The sequence below is a fragment of the Macaca nemestrina genome, chromosome X (genome assembly GCF_043159975.1).
Source record: "Macaca nemestrina isolate mMacNem1 chromosome X, mMacNem.hap1, whole genome shotgun sequence".
Classification (NCBI taxonomy): Eukaryota; Metazoa; Chordata; class Mammalia; order Primates; family Cercopithecidae; genus Macaca; species Macaca nemestrina.
The window spans coordinates 16,551,696-16,574,086 of NC_092145.1; the positions used below are offsets into that span (position 1 = coordinate 16,551,696).

The 22,391-nt window shown below is 43.5% G+C and overlaps 1 protein-coding gene across 3 annotated transcripts in view; it reads left to right on the forward strand.

Moving 5' to 3' along the window:
* Nucleotides 1-395: 395 nt before the first annotated feature.
* The window catches only part of LOC105481355 (fibroblast growth factor 13), a 626,871-nt gene continuing 604,875 nt past the window's right edge, over nucleotides 396-22,391 (forward strand). Inside the window, exons 1-2 of one of the 3 annotated variants that reach the window (XM_011740881.2) lie at nucleotides 396-643; nucleotides 19,294-19,506. In XM_011740881.2, the coding sequence (XP_011739183.1) occupies nucleotides 19,458-19,506 (49 nt within the window). In that variant the 5' untranslated portion in view covers nucleotides 396-643; nucleotides 19,294-19,457. Of the gene's footprint in view, nucleotides 644-18,536; nucleotides 18,655-19,293; nucleotides 19,507-22,391 lie in introns of those variants that run through there. The other 2 variants (XM_011740880.2, XM_011740883.2) reach the window with 2 other exon arrangements.

A 22,391-nucleotide genomic window follows, 5' to 3' on the forward strand; every position in this document is an offset into this window, starting at 1 on the left:
TTTTTTTCCCTCTCATGTCATCTACCTGTCAAGTTTCCGCCAGATTAGAGGGGAATCCCCACTCCACTGTGTAGTGACACTTTCCTTTCCAAAGGATCCTACTGCTCTGGAGATGTCTGAGACAGTGAGAAAGAGCCAAAGCGCCAACAGCCATGAGCTCTTTGCTCCACCTCCCTGATTTGGTCCCTTCGCCTTGACAGAGCCTTGGTCCAGTAAGATGATCTGACCACAGCTGGTCTCCTACACTTAGAACAAGTTGGAAGCAAGAGAACTTGGGGAAGGAATTCAGTTTCACTAAAAATAGCTGCAATATAGACCCAGTGACTTACCACTCCTCAGAACAGTCTGATATGAACTGCATAGGGTCCGCTGGCCCCTGCAATCACTCTGGACTATTTGCTTTTCCAGCCTGGAGCCCTTAAAGCCAGGAGGGGATTAGGGTGTTGGGGGTGCTTTGGCTCAGATGCAGACTATTGCAAACCGCAGAAACGCACAGTGACGACATGACCAAGAAGCTTCCTACCCTTGGCCTGGGAGCAAGTGACTGTGGGCACTAATAACAACAGGGCCTTTTAAGATTTTGGTCCATGGTGGAATCTTGCTTGTTTCTCACCACCAGGCCCATTGCGTCTCCACTTCTAAGGTAGGTGAAACCAAACTCATTGGGGAAAATGCTATGGGAATTGGTATCCTCTTAGGTAACCCAGGCCCAGGTTTCCTTGGCCTAGGGTGGGGAGACAAATGTCTGGGCAGGACATAGCCTCCAAATAAAAATACAACTCCATGCTCCCAACACACTGATCAAGGCACAGTAATGTTTGGGAATTAATTCCTTTCCTTGTACCCTCTCACCCAAAAGCTAAGGAACTAGCTAGCAAGAAAGCACTTCAATGTTAAATTTAACCCTTTATCAACTACTCTACCTGAAACTGCTCTATTCTAGGTGCCTTGTCCTTCCTGACTCATTACTCTGTGAATGTGAATTTGGGTCAGAGCACTGGTTATCTGTGTTTTGCTTGTCTGCTGTGCAGCCGTGGAGAGTAATATAAAGCTGCACAGGGCAGGTATTCCTATAGTTCAGACAGACCTTGTGAAAGAGAGATTCCAACCCAGGTGCACAAAAGACTTGCTTGGATTCCATTTCCTTCCTGAAATATTGCTGTCAGAACTCATCTCTGATTTCTAGCCTGTTTATAGCAATGGGCATTAGGGAAGGAGCTGGAATTGAAGGGGAGCTAGAAAGTTCTGGGGGTGAGGTTAGACACCCTCTGAGAGGAAAAGAAGCAAGCTTGGTTGTTGGAAGGTTAAACACTAGCAATTTCTTGCTCAACGATGACTTTTGAGCATTTGCTAAGCAAATTACTATGCCAGCATTCCAACTAGCCAAACCGACGTGTTTTCATGAAAACGAAGAGACACTTTAGTAACAGATATGCTTTATTTAAAGGAAAATGACAATCTTAAAATATCACATGGCTTTAGGAAACAAACCTTCAGCCTCAGAATCATCTGTGTCTGTGCATTTTTTAGAAAGATGAATTAGGCCGGTCGCGGTGGCTCATGCCTGTAATCCCAGCACTTTGGGAGGCCGAGTGGGTGGATCACGAGGTCAGGAGATCAAGACCATCCTGGCTAACACGGTGAAACCCCGTCTCTACTAAAAATACAAAAAAAATTAGCCGGGCGTGGTGACGGGCGACTGTAGTACCAGCTACTCGGGAGGCTGAGGCAGGAGAATGGCTTGAACCCTGGAGGCGGAGCTTGCAGTGAGCCGAGATGGCACCACCGCACTCCAGCCTGGGCGACAGAGCCAGACTCCGTCTCAAAAAAAAAAAAAAAAAGAAAAAAGAAAGATGAATTAGACTGATCCTTGAACTTTGTATCCCCTGCCCACTTTTTTCCTTTTGCCCATCTTCAAGGTAGATAGTGTGCAAATAACACAAACTTAAAATCTTAAAGCTAGAAGAAATCTTGGAAGTCATATAGTCTAATCCTTATTGGAGCTTGAGTTGAGATGAGTGACCATCTGGTTTCCACCTATATTGGTGTCTCAATTTCCCCTGCAACCTCAAAAGGGCTACATGGTAGATAAGTCCATTTTGAAGCCATGCTCTATCAGCATCACATCCTACTAGCACTATCTCTTTTCCAATATTACCTTCTGGCCATTCATTTTGCATAAATCTAGAGGAAACTCAAATATTTTGAATTATTTTTCCCATGTTCTATTTGTACAACCATATATCATCACTAATACCAGAAATTCGAATGTGCTGTCACATGTTATGGAAAGTTGTCAGGGGTTTTACATTTAAATGGGGTGTTTATTTAATATAAACACTCCAAATAAAGTGATTTCTTTTTCTTCTGCTGAACAAGGAGATTTGCAGGAGGTTGCCTCTTAATAGTCTACTTGCCTATTACTTTGAATTATTACTCCACTAATAAAATTTCTACATACAAACAACTTTTTAGGAATGCATTTGCCAGTAAAGGAGTGGTTCCCAAACTCCATTTCATGAACCAATGCCAGGCTGGCTACCCAGGAATCACCTGACAAGGTTGTTTAAAGATGTCATTTCTGATCCATATCCCCAGAAATTCTGATTCAGAAAGTCTGGGGTGGAGCTCCAGAAGCTAGACTTAGCAAGCAATCATTCTGAGGCATGGCTAGGTTTGGGAAGCACTGTGAAAGTCTAGGCCCTCATATTTTTGTTTTGTCTCATATCTCTTAATTATTTTTCCCTTTGGGATAAAGTTCAAATTCTTTAACTCAGCATCCCCCAGGCCCTCCATGATCTAGCCCTAACCTACCTTTCAAATCTTATTTCTCATTCTTCCTCTTCCCCACTTCCAACACTCATGGTAGAATTGAACTAGCCGCTGTGTTCCATTTTGCTTTTATGCCTGGAAACTTTACTCATGCTATTGCCTTTGACTATGTGTCCTTCCCCACTTCTCTGCACACCCAAATCTACCCCATTTCTCATGGTCTATACTATAGTGTGCATAAGATTGATGTGGAAGACTCCTTTAAAATGCCAACTCCTGGGTCTTATTTCGGGAGTTTCTGATTCAGTGGATCTGGAGCTCTTAAGAACCTCAGAGAATCTGATGCTGACCACACATTCAGAAACACTGCATTTAGCTCAAATGCCATCTCTTTACAAAACCATTTCTGGAAATGTTTGCCCTTTCCTACTACGACTCTTAGAGTATTTTGTTTGTAGCTCTATGATTTAACACTTCACTCTTTACCTTATCTTTGATTTATTCATGTATGTCATCATTTTCCTCACTCAATGCATATTTATTGAATATAAAAAGCATATCTTTCCTTCAAGAACTTAAACTCTTTGAGAGATTTTAAGAGTCCTTTAAGAAGGACACTGCTTATTTATCGCTGTAAACGTAGGCATGAATCTGGTCTGTGTCGATGGAGGGTGGTAAAGTTTCAATCTCTTTGCCGTAGATGGGAGGGAGGATAGAACTTGTCCCAAGGTGAAACTTTATTTTCCCAAGGAGATGTGTACATGAGGCAGGTCTTTCCCTGTCTCCATGTCCCAGATCTGAGATTTATGCACAAGAGCGGGATCTCGGAAGCCTTCTGCGGTTGGGCAGTCTCAGAGCACAGTGATGACTGGATTCCAGAGAGTCTCTTGGCTTAGATAGGAAGGGAAGCACCTGGCACTTCTAAATACAGTACCGCTGCCATATGCGGATCCTTCCCACCATAAGGAAGGGATCAGCACAGTATCAAGGGGTACCAAGGAGGGGCAAGAGATAGTTGGTGATAAGGATCTGGAGGGACTTCCCTTGGGACAGGCTTCCCTTCTTTGTCTCACCTGAAGCAGCAATTGCAACTTCTTTGAAATTGTTTTTGAAATGCTGAGGCTTCTTAATTATTTTTAATATACTTTACACATATATAATAATCCATACTACCAGCTGAGTATTATATTTCCATATTGCCAGTGTCATATAATTATATAAAACATGTATACATGTATATATACACATATGCCCATGACTGTCTTTTACTATAGATTATTTTACAGAAATTATGTCACGTTACTCACACCTTTTTGTATCTTACTCTTCTTGCCTTTTACTAGTTATGTGGCCTTAGATTCTTTGAGCTTCAGTTTCCTCACGAGAAAATGAGGATTATAATAGAACCTATCTCATAGAGTTGTTGTGAGCAGTCAACTAGTTAAAATACATAAAGCACTTAAAAGAATACCATGTATGAATGTTTGCTATTATCATCGTTACTATTACTCCCATTCAATAAAACCTACAAATCAACGGCAGTCTCACTATTTCATTCTTTTTAATGGCTGCAAAGCATTCTGTGATATAGATGGAAATTCATTTATTCAACCATTCCACTTTTAGTGGACATTCACTTTATTTCCAATTTATATTTTACCACTAAAGAGCAACATAGCAATAAATACCTTTATATATATACTCTTACATGCTGTTGGTTTTTTTCAGTCTGAAACAGGTTCCTAGGAATGAAATAGCTGGGTTGAAGGGTATACGCATATTGTTTTTAATTTCATCAAATGTTGACTTATTGCTTTTTAAAAAGCATGTAACATATTTACAAGTCTACTCGTAATTTATGAGAGTACAAATTTCCCCTTGCAATCCCACCAACAGTTTATCTTACTGCTCTTTTTAAATTTTGTAAGTCTTATGGATAAAAAGAAGTCATCTCATTGTTACATTAACTTAAGTTTCTCTGTTTACTTATGAGTCTGACTTTTGAAAAAATCATTGGCCATTTGAATTTGCTTCTCTATGAAGTAGTTCTTCCTACCATTTGCCTGTTTTTTGAATGGGTTGTTTCTCTTTGTCAGTTGTTAAGAGGTTCTTGTATATTATAGCTATAAGCCCCTCATCTGTTCTCTGGGTGCAACTATGTTTCCAATTCTTTGTTTACCTATTGATTTAATTATTATGTCTTCTGCCAAAATTTTGAAGAATTGTATATAGTCAAATATCTTAAGGTCTCTCCGTTTCTAGATTGTGCATGTTGTTCCCTAGATTTTCTTGCAGGACTTTTACTATTTTTACATTAAAATATGTATTTATCTGGAAACTATATTGCTTTTAGGTGTAAAATAGAGGTTCAACTTGATTTTAAGTTAATAGCCAGTTGCATCCACACTGTTCACTAGCAATCCATCTCTTCCCCACTGAAATGAAACATCACCTTTGTCATGTATTAAACGCTTAAATATGCTTTTCAATTCCACATTATCTATTTTGTTCCTTTGATCTGATCATCTATTACTCCCAAGCCACTACCATGTTTTGATTTAATTACAATGACTTTAGAGTATATTCTCATATCTGGTTAAGATATTTCTCTCTCATTATTATTATTTTTCATGACTTTTCTGGGGTATTTATTCTTTTATATAAGTATTAAGATTATATTATATAAATGCCCTCATTTTTTTCCCCTAAAAAAACCACACTGGGAATTTTCAATTGGAATTTAAAAAATAATATTGACTGGGAGAACTGAGGTCTTATGATATAAAGTTTTGTTATTCATTCATTCATTCCTTATTTTCAGATTTTGTTTTACATCCTTCAGTAAGGTAGAGCAATTTTCTTCACGCTGGTCTGATGCTTTTCTTGTTAAATTCAGTGCAGTGTATTACATAGGTTATTTTCATTATTGTGAATATAATGTTTCTCATTTCTATTTCTTGGTGTTTGTTGTCTGAATAGAGATACACTATTTGTTTCACAGTAACCTTGTATTCCTTTATGGTACCACATTCTTTGAATAAATCTCATCGATTTTACTAGAGTGTTTGGTTTTCTAGCTATACAAATATACCATTAGCAGACAAAGAAATAGATATCATTTCTGATGTTTATATTCATTTACTTTTTGGTCTTTTTATTAACTAGACCATCCAAGGCAATGTTGAGTAATAAACAAAGATAAGAGGCATTCTTGTCTTGTTCTGAATTTTATTTGAACAGGTCAGTGCTTTGCCATTTGGGATTATATTTCGCATCCGTTTTTGTTAAACAATCTGTACTATTTTAAAAGATTTTATTCTAATCTTATTTAGCTTAGAAATTTATTAGGAAGGTAGCTGAATTTTATCAATTGACTTTTAAGCCTTTCTTGATATCATCACTCATATGGTTTTCCTCTTTAAGGTATTGACGTAATTAATTATGTTGATAGATTTACCGATACTGAAACTCCTTTGCATTTCCAAATTCAATTATGTATGTCAGTTAGTAATTTCTATGAAACAAACCAGTCAAAATCTCAGTGGCTTTAAAAACAGCAATCATTTGTTACTGCTTATGTGTCTTCAGGTTAGCTGGGGTCTGGCTGATCCAGTTTGGGTTGAGCCAAGTGGCTCTGATTGTCACTGTAGGTCTGTTGGGGCTGCTTTACTTCAGGTTGTAATGGCAAGTGCAGCTCTGCCCTAAGTAACTCTTACCCTCCTGACAAGGCAAGCAGGCTAGCCAGGCAAGTAGGCTAGCCAGCCTAGTCTCCAGGTGACTGCAGAGACACAGGAGGGAAAGAGAAAATGCACAAAGTTTCCTAACGCCTAGGCTGGGAAGTGGCATATTTCCATCTCATTTTATTTGCCATAGCAAGTCAGTTGGCTGATTTCAAAGTTAAGGAGCAGGGAAATGTACACCATGTAAAAATACCTGAGCACAGGGAGGAGTGAAGAACTGGAACCTATACTGTAATCCACCACACTCTAGTTGATTATAATTACACTTTATTGAAAGATTGCTGGATTGTATTTGCTAATGTTTTATTCAGAATGTCAGCATTTACACCCAAGAATTAGTGCCTAAAGATTTCTTTTTTGTGTTCTTCCTTTTAGGTTTGGATATTAAATTTAGGTTGGCTTTATAAAAAAGAATTAAGGGGTTTACTTTATTTTTTGTGGTCCATAAGAGTTTAAATGACAGTAAAATTACTTGTTTTAAAAGAAAAGAGTTGACCTGAAACAAATGATTCTCTCTGCTATGATGACTGTTTCAGTGGTAGATGTTTACTCATGATTTAATTCTTTTATTTGATAACTGACCTATTCAATTTTTATACTTCTTGTGGGGTTAATTTAGCTTTCTAAAAAAATCTTCCTTTTTCTCTAGGTTTTCAAATGTGTTGTTACAGAGTTTAATGTAGTTTCTTTTATAATTATTTAAAATTTTCTCCTCTGTGGTTGTGTCTGTTTTTTCATTTCAAGTCCTGTAAATATTTATTCCTTTTTTCTTAATTATACTTGCAAGATGATTATCTGTTTTATTTCTCAAAGAACAATTTTTGGCTATTTCATTAATTACAGCTTTTATGTTATCAAAGGCTTTCCTAGTTCTTTTTAGTTTAATTTGTGGTTCTTTTCCAAATATTATAAGATGAATTTTAAGCTCATTTACCTTCTCATCTTTTTAGTTTAATTTGTGGTTCTTTTCCAAATATTATAAGATGAATTTTAAGCTCATTTACCTTCTCATCTTAAATTCGAAAACATTTAAGAATAGAATTTTTTTCTCAGTCATAAGTGGGAGTTGAACAATGAGAACACATGGACACAGGGAGGGGAACATCACACACTGGGGCCTGTCCGTGGTGTGGGGCAAGGGGAGGGAGAGCATTAGGACAAATACCTAATGCATGCAGGGCTTAAAACCTAGATGACGTGTTGATAGGTACAGCAAACCACCATGGCACATGTATACCCATGTTAACAAACCTGCACGCTCACCACATGTGTCCCAGAACTTAAAGTAAAAATAAATAATTAAATAAAAGAATATAAGCCGGGCGCGGTGGCTCAAGCCTGTAATCCCAGCACTTTGGGAGGCTGAGACGGGCGGATCACAAGGTCAGGAGATCGAGACCATCCTGGCTAACACGGTGAAACCCCGTCTCTACTAAAAAATACAAAAAACTAGCCGGGCGAGGTGGCGGGCGCCTGTGGTCCCAGCTACTCCAGAGGCTGAGGCAGGAGAATGGCGTAAACCCGGGAGGCGGAGCTTGCAGTGAGCTGAGATCCGGCCACTGCACTCCAGCCTGGGCGACAGAGCCAGACTCAGTCTCAAAAAAAAAAAAAAAAAAAAAATTTTTTTTCTGAGTACAACATTCTTTGTATCACATAGATTTTGGAATAAAATGTTCTTTTTAATAGCTGTTTACGTAGTTTATAATTTCACTTTTGATTCAATGGTGTTCTAGGAGTATATTTTGTAATTTCCTCTTTTTCTTTTCTATTTTATTTTAGGTTCAGTGAGTATATGTGCAGGTTTGTTCCATGGGTAAATTGCATGTCACTGAGGCTTGTTGTAAGAATGATTCTGCTACCAAGGCAGTGAACATAGTATCTGACAGGTACAGCCTCCCAACTCATGTTCCAATCTTTGTGTCCACGTGTATTTAATGTTTAGCTCCCACTTATAAGTCAGAACCTGCGGTATTTGGTTTTCTGTTTCTGCATTAGTTCACTTAGGATAATGGCCTCCAGCTGCATCCATGTTGTTGCAAAGAACATGATTTCATTTTTTTTTTTAGCGGTATTGTATTCCATAGTGTATAGGTACCACATTTTCTTTATATAGTCTGCTGTTGATGGGCATTTAGGTTGATTCCACGTCTTTGCTATTGTGAACAAAGCTGCAATGAACATACAAGAGCATGTGTCTTTTTAGTAGACCGATTCATTTTCCTTTGGGTATATACTCCAAAACAGTTATTTTTGCATATTTTTAAATCATTCATTTAAATTGTATAGTTGTTATGCTCAGAAAAGCTCTTTTCCATTGTCTTTAACAAAAAAAAAAAAAAAATCACAGATTTTCCTATATTTCTTCTCTTTTCTCCTTCTAGGAGACTTCTTATTTTTCAGGATCTATCTTCCAAGGTTCTTATGTTTCTCCTCATCATTTCATTGTCTTTATATTTTTGACTTTGTGCTTTGTGATTCTTCTTCCACTTTATCTTACAGGCCACTGTTTTGGGTCTCAGCCATAATCCTCTTCTTAAATGCATCTACTGAACTGTTTATTTGGGAAATCACATTGTTGTTTGCAGTTCTAGAAAGTCATTTTTATGCTGTGCGTGTATCTCCTTATATGCTCCTATTTTGCTATTGTTGTTGGTAGTCATGGTTTTCAAGTTGTCGCTTGTCTCTCCTCCCATCAGTTTAATTTTTTTAGGTATACATTGCTCAATTTACCTCTCTGACTGGTGATTGCTGAACCCATAGAAATGGTTACAAAGCATTTTGTTGTCAGCACATTGAGGTCAGCTCATATTAGAAGGGGAGCTCCCCAAGGGGGAGTAAACCATCGAGTAGTGGGAAACTAGTACCTGGAGAAAGCTACTGCCTTCCCAGGTCTACAGGGACCCTGTCTGTTCCTTTAGTTCATTCCTTCTTGGCCTCTTGAAGGTTTAGGAGACCAGGAACACAAGTATAATGTTGTTTTCCCAGTCTCCTAGTCTCTTTGTGCTGGGCCTTTCTAGTACTGGATCCAGGCTTTGCTCAAGGGGCAAAGCCTGACAACCCTTATTTCTGTTGAGTCTTCCCACAATGTCTAGGACCCCCACTCATATCCAGCTCTTCTCCTTCGGCTTCAGTAGCCATTAGGTTGAGGAGAAGCAGGTAGCCTGGCGCTGACAATGGGAAACAACACATGCTTAGGTTGATATCTTCCCAGAGCCTTCTGTTTGGTTTCTAAAGAAGAAGAAAAAAGGCCTTTGTATGGACTTTAGTTACATTATTTCCTAGGGAGTCACTTTATAATAACACAGAACTAGTGGTGAAATTCAGGGTGGGCACCTGCATCAGTTTGGGTACAGTCATGAAAATAGAGCCACCGAAATGTTACAATGATGAGGAATTTAATATATTTTAGAAACTGGGTTCATAAAAAGTAGGAGGAGCTAGGAGAGTGAAAGTCTGGGAGATTCATGCTGGAGGATCAGACAAATATCTCTAATGACTTTAACTTGAAACACTGGAGGAGGTGAGGAGACCAAAGCTCACAAGAATTCTGAGAAGTCGCCAGGTCTAGTTACATAAGGCTGATAGGAAGTGGGACCTCATAGAGAGATCTGTGAAGCCACACTGTCTGACTGTCACAGCCTCCTGAGAACAATGACTTCTGCTTCACTCCCACATTCCAAGTCTCGAGTGAGTTTCTCTCAGTGGCAAACTCTAACCTGGAACCATACAAGCAAGGAGCTTCTGAAAACCTACTTCCCAGCCTTAACCAGAAGTGGTCGCTGAGTTGACATCAGGCAATCCAGCACAGTACCCCAGAAGAAAGAACAAAGACTAGCAGTGTAGGATTATGAGTGTGGCTAAGGAAGCCTCTGGAGAGGATTCCTCTGTCCTTAGTCACAGTGCCATAGCTTTCTTGATTAGTGTGCCTTGATGTGGTTTTCAGAAATGTCCTCTTCACTACCAAAAAAGACAAAGCATCACTCACTATCCATGGATTCTTTCAGAATCCTCTGGCCCATGCCAACCGTAGCCTTCTTGACAATGTCAGCATCTGATAGGCAAAAAGTATTGGATTTTGCAACAGAATAACCTGGGTTCAAATACTGCTAGTGCTATTACATAGATATGGGAACCTAAGCTGGTGAATTACCCTTTCCAAGCTCTTTTCATTACTTGTAAATCAAGGGTGACACTATGTAATACTGAGAAAAGGTACAAGGATGAAATGACAGTTTATATAAAGCACCATATATTAATTTCCTCCCTCATTTTGGGTCATTAGTCTTGCTGCCTTGACAATGCTTCTGGTTCATGCCTAAAGCAAAGGAAAATGATGCTGTCATTTCTTTTCTTTTATAGTAAGTGGGGACCCTCCAAGGAGATTCTCTTTTGCTGTCCTAGCAACAGTAAGGCACACCTCCTATTATTGATCTGAGTTGCCTCCCCAAAGTAGACGACAGTGAATCCTTACCTTGCAGGCTGGGCAATGTAGGGAGGGAAAAGGCCTTATCGAATACAGTGGAATAAATAGAGAAAAAAATGTAATAAGAAACAATCATGCAAGATCCTCATAGTGAGAGAGGGGATGAGAACATGGAAAGGGAAGTAGCAGCAGAGACTGCACTGGGAGAAGTAAAATGGGGAAGAATAAAGAATCCCACACGTGGGATACTGACAAGAGTACATGACTAGGGAGGTCTCTTAGAGAAGACCGCAGTTAGCTACAGTATGGCAGGTACAGTTATGACAACAGTGTAATGGGTAAAGTCACTTCAGCCATGTGCCAGACACATCCCTTCTGCACCGTGTAACATCATACCAAGTAGGTTACAGTTTCAAGTGAAGGAAAGTATAGGTCCAAGTGTCTTATCATTAGAAACCCAGCTTGTTATTTCTTGACCATCTGTAAGTCACTTCTCTTTCTCTAAAATGTAACAGTTGTATACAGTACTAGCTGTGTGTACGGGCTCTTCACATGTCCCAACCCCTGGCACTCCAAAGAAGACTCCAAGAAGCTACCCAAGAAGACAAAGGATCAGAAGCAGAAGGCCTGGCAAGGCAGTGATCATTTCAACTATCTGAGGAAGAGGAAGATTTCCAGAATCTTTCTTTACCAAAATCGTGGGCAGTAAGACAGGGTTGGAGAGAAACAGAGAGAGAATGTGTCACAGATGGGAATCTCTGAAAGCAGATGGAGTTTGTGGTGGAAGACGTTTTCATTAGGGATCAACAACTGTGAAAGGAAGTGGGAGGAGGCTGGATTGGGCAAAGGGAGAAGTTGAACTGTGAAGCAGGACCAACGAAGCCTTAGCCTACCTGGCAGGGAGCTCTGGAGTGAATAGTGTCTGTCAGAGTGCCTGTGTTGATCTAAAATGGCCAGGCTTTGCTCATTCATGGAATGTGGGCTGCCCTAGGAAGGGAATGACCTCAGGGGAAGCAGTTCCACAGCAGACAAACCGTGAGGGAGCTGAGAGCTGGAAGCTACCTAGTGACTGCACTCCCCACAGCTGGGCAGCAAGCCTTTCTTGGGAGGAGAATCTGGACAGCACTCCTTTATGTCTGCCACACTGTGGGGGTGGGGGGTAGCGGGGTGTGAGGAGGGGCATGGGTCAGGCACTGACAGAAAACAAAGGAAAGCCCAGTAAGCCCTGAGATCTCTTCCCTTTCTCTAATGTTTGACTTTATCTTAAGGGAAATTTTAGAGGTATTTTTTATTTCATAATATTAACAAAATATTCAGTGTCATATTGTGGAAAGAGCAGGCATTTTGGAAGCAGAAGGGTCTACTTGCATCTCAATCCTGTCTGGGTGCACCTCTTACTAGCTGTATAATCTTGGATATGTTGCTCCATCTCTCTGAGCTTGTTTCCTCATCTGGAAAATGGAGATAATAATAGTCATTCACTCAGAGGGTTGCTTTCAGTATGAAGTGCTATATTCTGGAGAAATATGTAGTACATACTAGTAAATTAAACAAATAACATTATAATGATGAGGATATTTATTGTGCCTCTTATGTGCCAGGCACTGTTATACCACAGGTTGGGCATGGGACAAGTTACTCTTGGAGGAATTTCACAGAGTCCTTTTCTTCTACGAATTTACAATCTTGTTGAGAGAATTCAAGATATAGGCAAATACGAGGGGCTAACAACTTACTACTCTACCCAATAATTTTTTTGTGAAATAAAATTTTCTTTCCCGAGCTGTTTTATTTTACCATTGTCTGTATGACTGCTAGAATGAAGACAAGAACAAGACCTGAAAATCTCCTGGAAACTGACCCAGGCCAAAGTCTTTTGTGTGTTACTTCCTGGGAGAGAAAATGGCAAGGTCCTCAATTTCAGATGTAGTGAATATCGGGAGCATGCTATGAGGAAAAGACCAACTTTGATTACCCATTCCTCTTTGACACAGGTGATTCTGAATGCTGTGGAATGATAGGGATTCTGGGAGAAGATCCAGTGCTGCCCGGTGATATTGGTTGGGAATGAGACGGAATCTTTGAAAAAGCTGTAACTCATTGTTTCCTTCTTCACTGGAGAAGAAAGTGACAAACATTTAAAGATGTTCATTCCTGACAGGCATCCCAACATTACATTATAATGGCCCAAATGTCAATTTTACAGGAGGCAGAAAATCACATATCTGCTTGGTGTAGATTGGAAAGGTCTTAGTGTTAAGCTGCTTTTGGATACATCATTGACATCGCTCTGTCTTGTAACTTTGTCTCACTCTAAAACCCATTCGGGTTTATAGCAGGCAAACAGAGAGAACAGAGAAGACTTGATCTGAAAATCTTCCTGGACTTCTCATTTCAGTTACCTATTGCTGTGTAACAAAGCACTCCCAAACTAAGTGACCTAGAACAACCACCAATTTGCTCACAAGTCTGTGGGTTGGGAATGGGGACAGGGTGCAGCAGGAATGGCTCTTTGGTGTCCTGTGAAATCTGGAGGCTCACAGCTTGAATGGTTAGGAGCTGACTGAGATGGCTTCATTGGTGTGATATGTCTGGAGCCTCAGTTCTTGCCATCAGCTGGATTGTTCAGTTCCCTCTTACATGGACTCCTCATATGGTCAGCTCGGGCTTCCTTACAACTTGAGTCTCAGGGTGTCTGGCTTCTTACATGGTGTCTGGCTTCCCCTTGAGGGAAGTGCATCTGCCAAGTTTCTTAAAGGTGAGGACTGAAACTGGCATAAGATCACTTTAGCCACATTACAAGTCACAAGGACAGCCTGGATTCAAGGGTGAGGGAAATAGATATTAGCTCTGCAAGGTGGAGTGGCATATACGTATATACAGGATTAGGAGAACTTGTTGGTCACGACTCCAGTAACTATCGCTGCATAGCCTATTACCCTCAAATTGAGTAGTTAAAAACAAATTAGAAATGAAAAACATTTAATTTTGTTCACAATGTTATGGGTTAGGAATGTGAGGAGGACTCCACTGAGTAGTTCTCCACTGAGGGATCTCTCATAAAGTTGCAGTCACATGTCAGCTGGGGCTGCAGTTATCTCGTGGTATGATTGGACTTGACATCCAAGACAGATCTCTCCCTTTGCCAGCAATGCTGACTGTTATCTGGGAGCTCAGCTAGCATGGCTGACTGGTGAGCCTAAATGTGAACTCTCTGGTATGGCAGCCTCAGTGTGGACAAACTTCATACATGATGGTAGCTGGCTTTTCCCAGAGCAAACATTCCAAAGAGGGCCAGGCAGAAGCTACATGGCCTCTTCTCACCTAACTTAAAAGTAACAGAGTAGCACTTCTACCATACTCTATGGGCTGAAGTAGTTACAAACCCAGTCGGTATCAAGAGGGGAGGACGTAGTGGCCACCTTTCAATGTCCCATTTTAAAACTGCCACGGTGGCCAAGAGTTGGGGAGTTGGAGATTATGTTTTCCAGCTCCTATGTTATAGGAATCCACCAACTCATTGGAGATCCCATAAAAATGAACCTTAAATCATGATATAGATAAACACTGCAGGGTTTGAATCAGAAATGAATGCCTTTCACAGCTCTGGCATTTGGATCTGAACATTCAAATTGTTGAGACTTAAGCGTAAAAATTAAAGTGGCTTCCAACTCCCAGATCTTGGCCCAGTGGGCTTTTCTTTATCTCAGGCACCTTGGCTGGAAGTGTAGCTTTTGCCAGGCTGCCTCCTTTTGAACCAGCTTTCTGCTGTGAAATGTTTTCACAAATGAAAAACGTGTTTTATCCAGTGAGAAGCAGTCTTATCACTAAAGTATCTAATTTAGTGGTGCCTGATGACAATGTCTCTACACCCAGGTAGTCCAAAACTGCCAGAAAAAAAACCCCTAAGTGTATGTGTCCTCTGCCCTCCTGCTCACTCCAACTTTACCCTCTAGCACAGACAAGGGAACCATGTGGCCTCTTGCCCAGAAACATTGCTCAGAACTGCTGTAGGATGAGCAAACCTGGAATCCAGAGTCTGGTATCTTGAGGCATTTGTAGACTAGTAGGAAACTGACACTGAGATAATAGGGCCAAGGGGGTGAGCCTCTTAGGACCTTTTCCACTTCACTACCAAGTAGTAAAGCCTCTGTCCTTTATTCCAGAAAGCAACCCAGTCCTCTTTAGAGGCACGGCCATGCAGCATTTTGTTTTAGAATATCGCTTTAATTCCAGGACTAATTCACTCTACTACACGGAATAACTCTGCACCCCATGCTCTACCGGGTCAATGGAATTTCTCTCATAAGAGCAGCAGAGACAGACAGAATGGGACACATTTTACCAAAGTGACAAGGCACAGAGAGGTCTAGTGACCAGATAAGTGCAAATTGCTAAACTGAAAACTGAGGGTACTTCCACTACGATGGGATGAGGGAGATAGATCTGGGTGGGAAAGGGGAAGTACTATAAGCTAAGCCAGGTCTTCCTTGAGATGCTTCAAGACTGAATCCCTTTGGGGGCAGGAAAAGACCTTCCGACCATCCTCACACAGATGTCAGATCTTCCAGCTGACCATCCTGCATTACCAAGTAACTTGGGGGCTGGACACTGGAGCATGCCTTTTTCCGAGTCAATTCCAACAACACTTTTTTCATATTAAATATCTCATGGGGCTTTGAAGAGAGAAAGTCCCCCATTCCTTTCACAGAACAAGCTTCCAGTGACCTCGTTAGCAGAATCTTCAGAAGCTTGGTTTAGATAAGAATGTTTGTCCCTGCACTTGAATATTCATAATCCTTGGTCTCTGACATGAACGTCCTTATGATGTCATTGATTTGTCTCTATATGGACACAAACCACCATATTGTTCTTGCATGAAGTATTTCCTTTATCTTCTGATATTTCTTTCCCAGGGTGGTTTACAGTGAAGAAAAACGCTGTATTTTACCTGTTTGTGTTTATGGACAGATAGACTCCACTAATTTTCCGAAGCAGACATCTCAACTCACCTTGATCATATTAACTAACCTAGGTTTGGTCATATATTGAAGATTAGTCTCCTTTAAGGAACAGAATGATATCTAGCTTCCAGCTGGAAGTTGCCCTTGCTAGAGGTGTCATTGTCGATAGGGCTTAGACAGGGATCTTATCTGTGGAGAGAACTTTCCTATACATCTTAACGTGGCAGGAAAGCTGAGACACCTGGTGTCCACATCAATGCCATGCTTAATATCTTCCAAGACAGAAACTGACCTTTTTCCCAAAATAAGGTATTGTTACTTATTGGAGGGATGTGGACAAAGTAAATGGTATGTACACAACAGAGGAGTATGTGTGTGTATGCTTTTGATTGAACGTGCTGGGCTAGTGAAGTTTTAAAAGATCTAGGAGTTTAGAATTCGCAGACAGGACCAGTGAAAATGTGCCTCCCACCTCTTTTTAAGAGGCTGATAGGAGTTTTGAGAGACCAAGTGGTATAACAGATGAACACTGGTTTTAGAGACAGACCCACCAGGTATCCTAGCCTGCCGCCTATCTTTGTGATCTATGCTCCCCCATGTACCAGCTGTGTGACCTCCTGGCAAGCTACTTTACCTCTCTGAGCTTCATTTTCCTCATTTGTGAAAGGAAAATAACAACAGAACAAACATGTCCTTAGGGTTGTTGTGAAGATGGAATAAGATAATGATGTAAAGCATTTAGCATGCAGCTAAATTGATGATTACTGTTATTGGGTGTAAATTATTATGACTCTTAAATGTTTGACTTTTATTCTAGATACAGGAGGTACATGTGCAGGTTCATTACATGGGTATACTGCACAATGCTGAGATTTGGGGTAGGACTCCTCTTCCCCTCCACCTTTCCTCTAAACCCATCTAAACCTCCAACCCTTTTGAATTCGATCATTTGAAGAGAAATGTTTTCCTTCCCAGACAACTGATATTAATTAATGGTCTAACTTTGGGTTGGATAATCACATTGTGTCATCGAGCTCCAGATTATTAGATATTATTTACAAGAAAAATGGGCCTGGAGTTCCTCTCAGACTGAGGATGGAGGCTGCAAATTGAGTTTAGAGGGTTGCCGACCTTTAGACCTGGACTGGGAGCAGGGGGAGCCCACACTCCTGGTCTTGAAAACCACAGCAGGCTCTTGTAATTGAGTTACCGCCTGGGATTCAGTAAGACTAATCCATCTATATGATTTCTTCGCCTGGTTTAATGCCATTAACCAAACCGAATTAAGAAGGGGGTGGGGTTGAGTAGGATGAGGGAAAACGAATTTTCTGCATGGGAGTCGCTACCGCGCCTTCATGGCCAGGCTGAAGTCTAAGGTCTGATTAATGGACGGTTCTGAGGACCAAGTCCTGCTAGTCACCACCCCAGTCCCTCAACAGAGCGCGAGGCTACCAGGGATTCACATGCACAAAAAAAGGCCACCGCAGAAAAGGTTTTCCAGGATGCCCCAGGGGCTATTTCCTGACTACTGTCAATCACCTTCCTTCCCTAGTTCGTTCCTTAACTTCCCTTCCCTTCCCTTCCCCTGCCTCCCTCCCTCTCCTTCCTCTCTTCCTTTCTTTTCTTTTCTTTCTTTCTTTCTTTCTTTCTTTCTTTCTTTCTTTCTTTCTTTCTTTCTTTCTTTCTTTCTTTTTCTTTCTTTCTTTCTTTCTTTCTTTTTCTTTCTTTCTTTCTTTCTCTTCCTTCCTTCTTTCCTTTCCTTTTTTTCCTTCCTTCTTTCCTTCCTTCCTTCCTTCCTTCCTTCCTTCCTTCCTTCCTTCCTTCCTTCCTTCCTTCCTTCCTTCCTTCTCCTCCTCCTCCTCCTCTTCCTCCTTCTTCCTCTCTCTCTCTCTCTCTCTTTCTCTCTCTGGGTTTTGCCACAAGTATTCCTCAGGCAACGTTTCAATCCTACTTATTCCTCTTCAGCACTCGCCCCCAGTCCCACCTCACCCGTTTGCCTGGGATTGGCCATCCTGGGCGGTGGGCACTCTGTGCTTCCAGTTTACCAACAAGAGCGACCAGCCCTAGGAGGAGGGGCCTGCGTGGGGGGTGGGGGTGGGAGGTGGCAGCCGCCGCGGTCAGTTTCACCCTCTGACCTAGTGACACCCAGATCCCAGAGGGCCCTTCTCTGCCCCATGAGAGCCCGACTGTCTCAACTTGAGCAGCTAGCCAGAAGCGAAAAGTCGTCGACTCCTGGACTGAGATTCCACTGCTCGGTGCGAGCAGTTGCCAACAGGGGAGTCCCCAAAGTGTAGGTGGCGACCAGCACGGGCCTGGGAAAGCAGGCGCTAGGAGCAGAGGAGTTACAGGGGCCGGGGTGGGGGGAGCGCCCGGCTTCCATCTCCTTGGTCAACGGTGGGAGCCCGCTACAGCGGCACCCGCAGTCCCTCCCTGCCCCGGAGGGGCCAGGGGACGCCGGGCAGACACGCTCGCCTGCACTACACGGGGCTCGCCGGGGTTTTGCCAATCCGCGGCTGACGTCGGCGCGCCCCTGCCGAGCTCTTCTTTTACTACAGCGGGCAGGCGGCTTTGTGAGGCCCCGCCTTCGCCAGCCCCCACCCTCCGCGTGCCCACACCTTGCCGTTTATATAGAATGCGCCGCGGTGTTGATTCGTGGCTCTCTAGGACCGGAGAGTTCTTTGGAAGGAGAGCGCGAGCGAGGGAGCGGGCGAGCTCCGAGGGGGTGTGGGTGTAGGGAGAGAGAGAAAGAGAGCAGGTAAGGGCCATCGTCTCCCACTCCTCCGCCGGCGAGCAACTCCGGCCCCCTTTTTGGCAAAATAATAGGAACCTGGAAATGGATTAAATAGAAAGGAAAGAGGCGACCCTCTCCTCCCGATTCCCCTCGGGGGAGAAGCTGCGCGACTCTGCGGTGTAACAGGCTCACACGTTGCTCATCACATGTTCAAACATTTCCCTTTCAGGGAGGCTTGTTATTTTTAAGTGAATATTTTTATCTTTGTTTTGATTTTTTTTAAAACCTTCCTCGGGGTTTTATTTTGATCGAGTTGGCGGCCCGCAGCGGATTGGGAGAGGCGGGGGAAAGCAGCCTGCCAGTGCGCGGGCAGCCCACCCAGGCAACTCCCAGCGAGCGGCCCGCGCGGAGCCCAGGGAGGCCGGCAGTGAAGCCGGGGAGTCCCGGCCGCTCCTCTCGGCCGCCCCGGGGGTTGCGAGCGTGGCTCTCCGCAGGCGGGCAGAAGCTGAGGGCGCGGGGAGCGGAGGAAGCGCCGCGCGGCTTTGTCTCTTCACTTCTTGAGCGCGGCGAGCCGCTCCTCCCGCGGCCGGCCGCTCCGGATCGCCGCGGCGGCGACGGCGGCTCCTCCTTCACCCCTCTCCTTTCCTCCCCACTCTCTTGTAGGCAGCGGCGGCGGCGGCAGCGGTGGGGAAAAGCGGATTCCGCTCCGAACCACACCGAGGGGAGCTCGTGGTTGAGACTTGCCGCCCTAAGCACTCTCCCAAGTCCGGCCCGCTCGGCGAGGACTTCTGTCTTCTGAGCGAACCTTGTCAAGCAAGCTGGGATCTATGAGTGGAAAGGTGACCAAGCCCAAAGAGGAGAAAGATGCTTCTAAGGGTAAGCCCGCCCGCCGAGTCCGCCTGCTTTCCTTTCCTTCGTTTCCCTCGCCCCCTCGCGTGCGCGCCGCCCTCCGGCGGCTCCCTGCCTCCTTCCCGGAGCTTAAGCTGCCCATGACCTCTGCGACCCCGGGAGAAAAGGAGGGGCAGAGGTCGCTGGGGGGTGGATCTGGGTTTGCACTACTTTCCCTCCTTCCTCGCGGAATTGTCGACCCTCGAGTGCCTCCAGCCTCCTCCACTCCCGCTCTGGACGCACGGTGGTGGCGCTGCGGGCAGACGAAGCTGCTGCAGCCCGGAGCGCCGGGAACCGCGCTGTCTGCTGACAGTCGGCCGCCTGTCTGTATGAGTGCATGTGTGTGCGTGTGTGCGAGTGTGCATATGTGTGCTGCGCGCGTGCAACATGGTGACATACTCAGGAATGTACCCTGCTTTCAGAACCCAAGCTTGAACCCACCTTCAGCCCCCTCTCCCCGCCCCCAATGCAAACAAAGAGCCTGGTGGAGATGCAGAGCCCCTCCCCCTCTCCTTCCCCCCCCCCGCCCCGTACACCCCCTAATCCCAAACTCCTTATCCACCCCACCCCTCGGGGAAGGCAGGAGTTTGCACCCTTCGACATGCCGCGTGCAAAAGTGAGCAATCCTGGTGCCCTGGCGCCGCCCGCACTGGGCTTTGGCAGCACAGCCTCGCCAAACCCCAGGAGAACAAAGGCTGTTGTCCCCTTGCCACTAGTGCCCAGCGTGAGTGAGCCTTCGCGGGAGGGGGCAATCCTCTTCCTCTGCTTGCTGGGGTTCAGTCACCTCGCCCGGGGCACTGGACCACTGGTCCCCCTGGAGTGCGCGCCTCTGCCCGGGGCCTCCCATCGGCGGGTTGGGGAGGCGCAGCAAAGCGGTGCTCAGGCTGGGGAGAACTAAGGCAAAGGAAGGGGACGCCCCCCACCCCCTGCCGGTTCTAGCCGTTGCCTTTCTGAGGACCAGGATTAGCTCCAGAATGTAAACTGGAGACAGCGGCCTTGGAGACCCGGGTGCGGAGAGAGGCACAGAGAGGGAATGTGGAACAGCAGTGGGGAACGGCAGGTGCCTTAGGTGCAAGTGTCCGGAATGGCCACGAAACGGACGCTGGAGTGGGCTGGATTAGCCCTGAGGGCCCCAAGCACACTGGACCGCAGCGACCCACGCTGAGTCCCCACTGCAGAAGTGAGGTTGCAGCGTGGGGAGTCCCGGGTTTTGTTCATGGGGGCCCCAATTTCTCCCTGATCCCTCAGGCCCCCTTCACTCCCACTCCTTTCTCTATTCCTTTTTCTCCTCTCCTCCTTCTCGCCTCTCCCCATCTCTCAGAGCTTTCTTTCCCGGGAGATTCTAGGGCAGCACCAGACCTCCCCCGAGGAAAGTTGTCAAAGTCTTCAGCTCAAGGCCTTTCTCCTTGTTTCCAAATGGAGCCATTTCTTCCCCAACTAGGCGAAAGGGTGACGAAAGGTTCCGCGAGTTTGTGGAGGGGTTAGATACGTTGTCACACGGGTCATTGTGGCCCCCGGTCTGGCTCAAGGCTAGCATTCAATCCCAAGTAAAAGAGTAACTTTGGAAAGTAGAACTACAGCTGTAGGTTTCCAGAGCTCTCCTAATTGTTGAGTCTCAAACAGGCACTTATATGATAAAGGAAAATGACTTCGGGGTCATTAAATCGTTTTGTTTTCCACTGAGGGCCCAGAGAAGTAAATGTAATTAAAGAATGTAGCACCAGATTGATCTAGGCACCTCACTCCCCTGTTGAATCTGGGAGTATTTCACGTTTGTTTCTGGAACTTTGGTTCCTGATTTCTATCAGGTGGTTACTTCAGGTTTATTTCAGGCTACCCTTGGGAGACCCTGAAACCAAATTCATTCAAAGAAAATGAGTTTCTGTTTTAGGAATATAATTTGCAGTTGTCCAGAACGGATTAATGCATCTGGAAACAGGACAGGTTTCTGTAATTCAATAATACAAATTTGTACTAGACATGTGTCATAACATTTTCTTGTGTTGACTCACCACATTTGAAACCGCATACCTCTGTAGGAATTGTGTAATTAGCACTTGAAATTATGGTTGTAATTAGAATAAATTAATTTTACAAGGCAACTTTTAAGAAAGGAGTTTACTTCCCGGAGAAGATGGGAAGCTTTTGGCTGCTAAGAGCAAGATTGTCATTTCAGCCTTTCTGTTCGTTGTTGAATTTAGAGCATTTTCAGAACAGTAAATGTGTAGTAGCCATTAGTATTTTCTTCTTTCACGTATGTGAAAAGTCTTAATGTGACTAAATTTTAAAGACTACTTTTTATATTAGAGATGAAAGGTTCAAGGTCTATTTATCTTCTAGTCACTAGAGTTTATATATGTTGACCATATTTCTGAAGAGTTTTCCTTACTTACAAATTTCCTATATATAGGTCATCTTTAATTTTTTAAGCTGAAAAACGAATTGGCATATTCTTTGTAATATAGCAAGATATAGGATCAAGCATTTCATAGATACCTTGAATATACACACATTTGATTTTGAACAATGGTGTGACAGATGATTGGATGGAATCAAATAATTTAGTAACAGTTTGAATGAATTTCATAATCTGTTTTCAGAGTCTACTGCTCATTTAAATTCAGCCTCCCACCCCCATCGGTTAGGGCTCATACCCACAGTGTATCATAACTACATAGATTGTTACAGAGTACAGTGTTTCCAGAGCTTTTACAGCACAAGTAGTAGGTTTCCAGTAAATTATTTTGTGCTGCTGAATGGAATATGGCCTTAAGAGTATATAAATTGCTGATTGTCTTTTTAAATGACATTTTCTTCAACTTACTGAGGTTAAGACCAGTGATGGACACTGATCTTTTTCATAACCTTTTCAA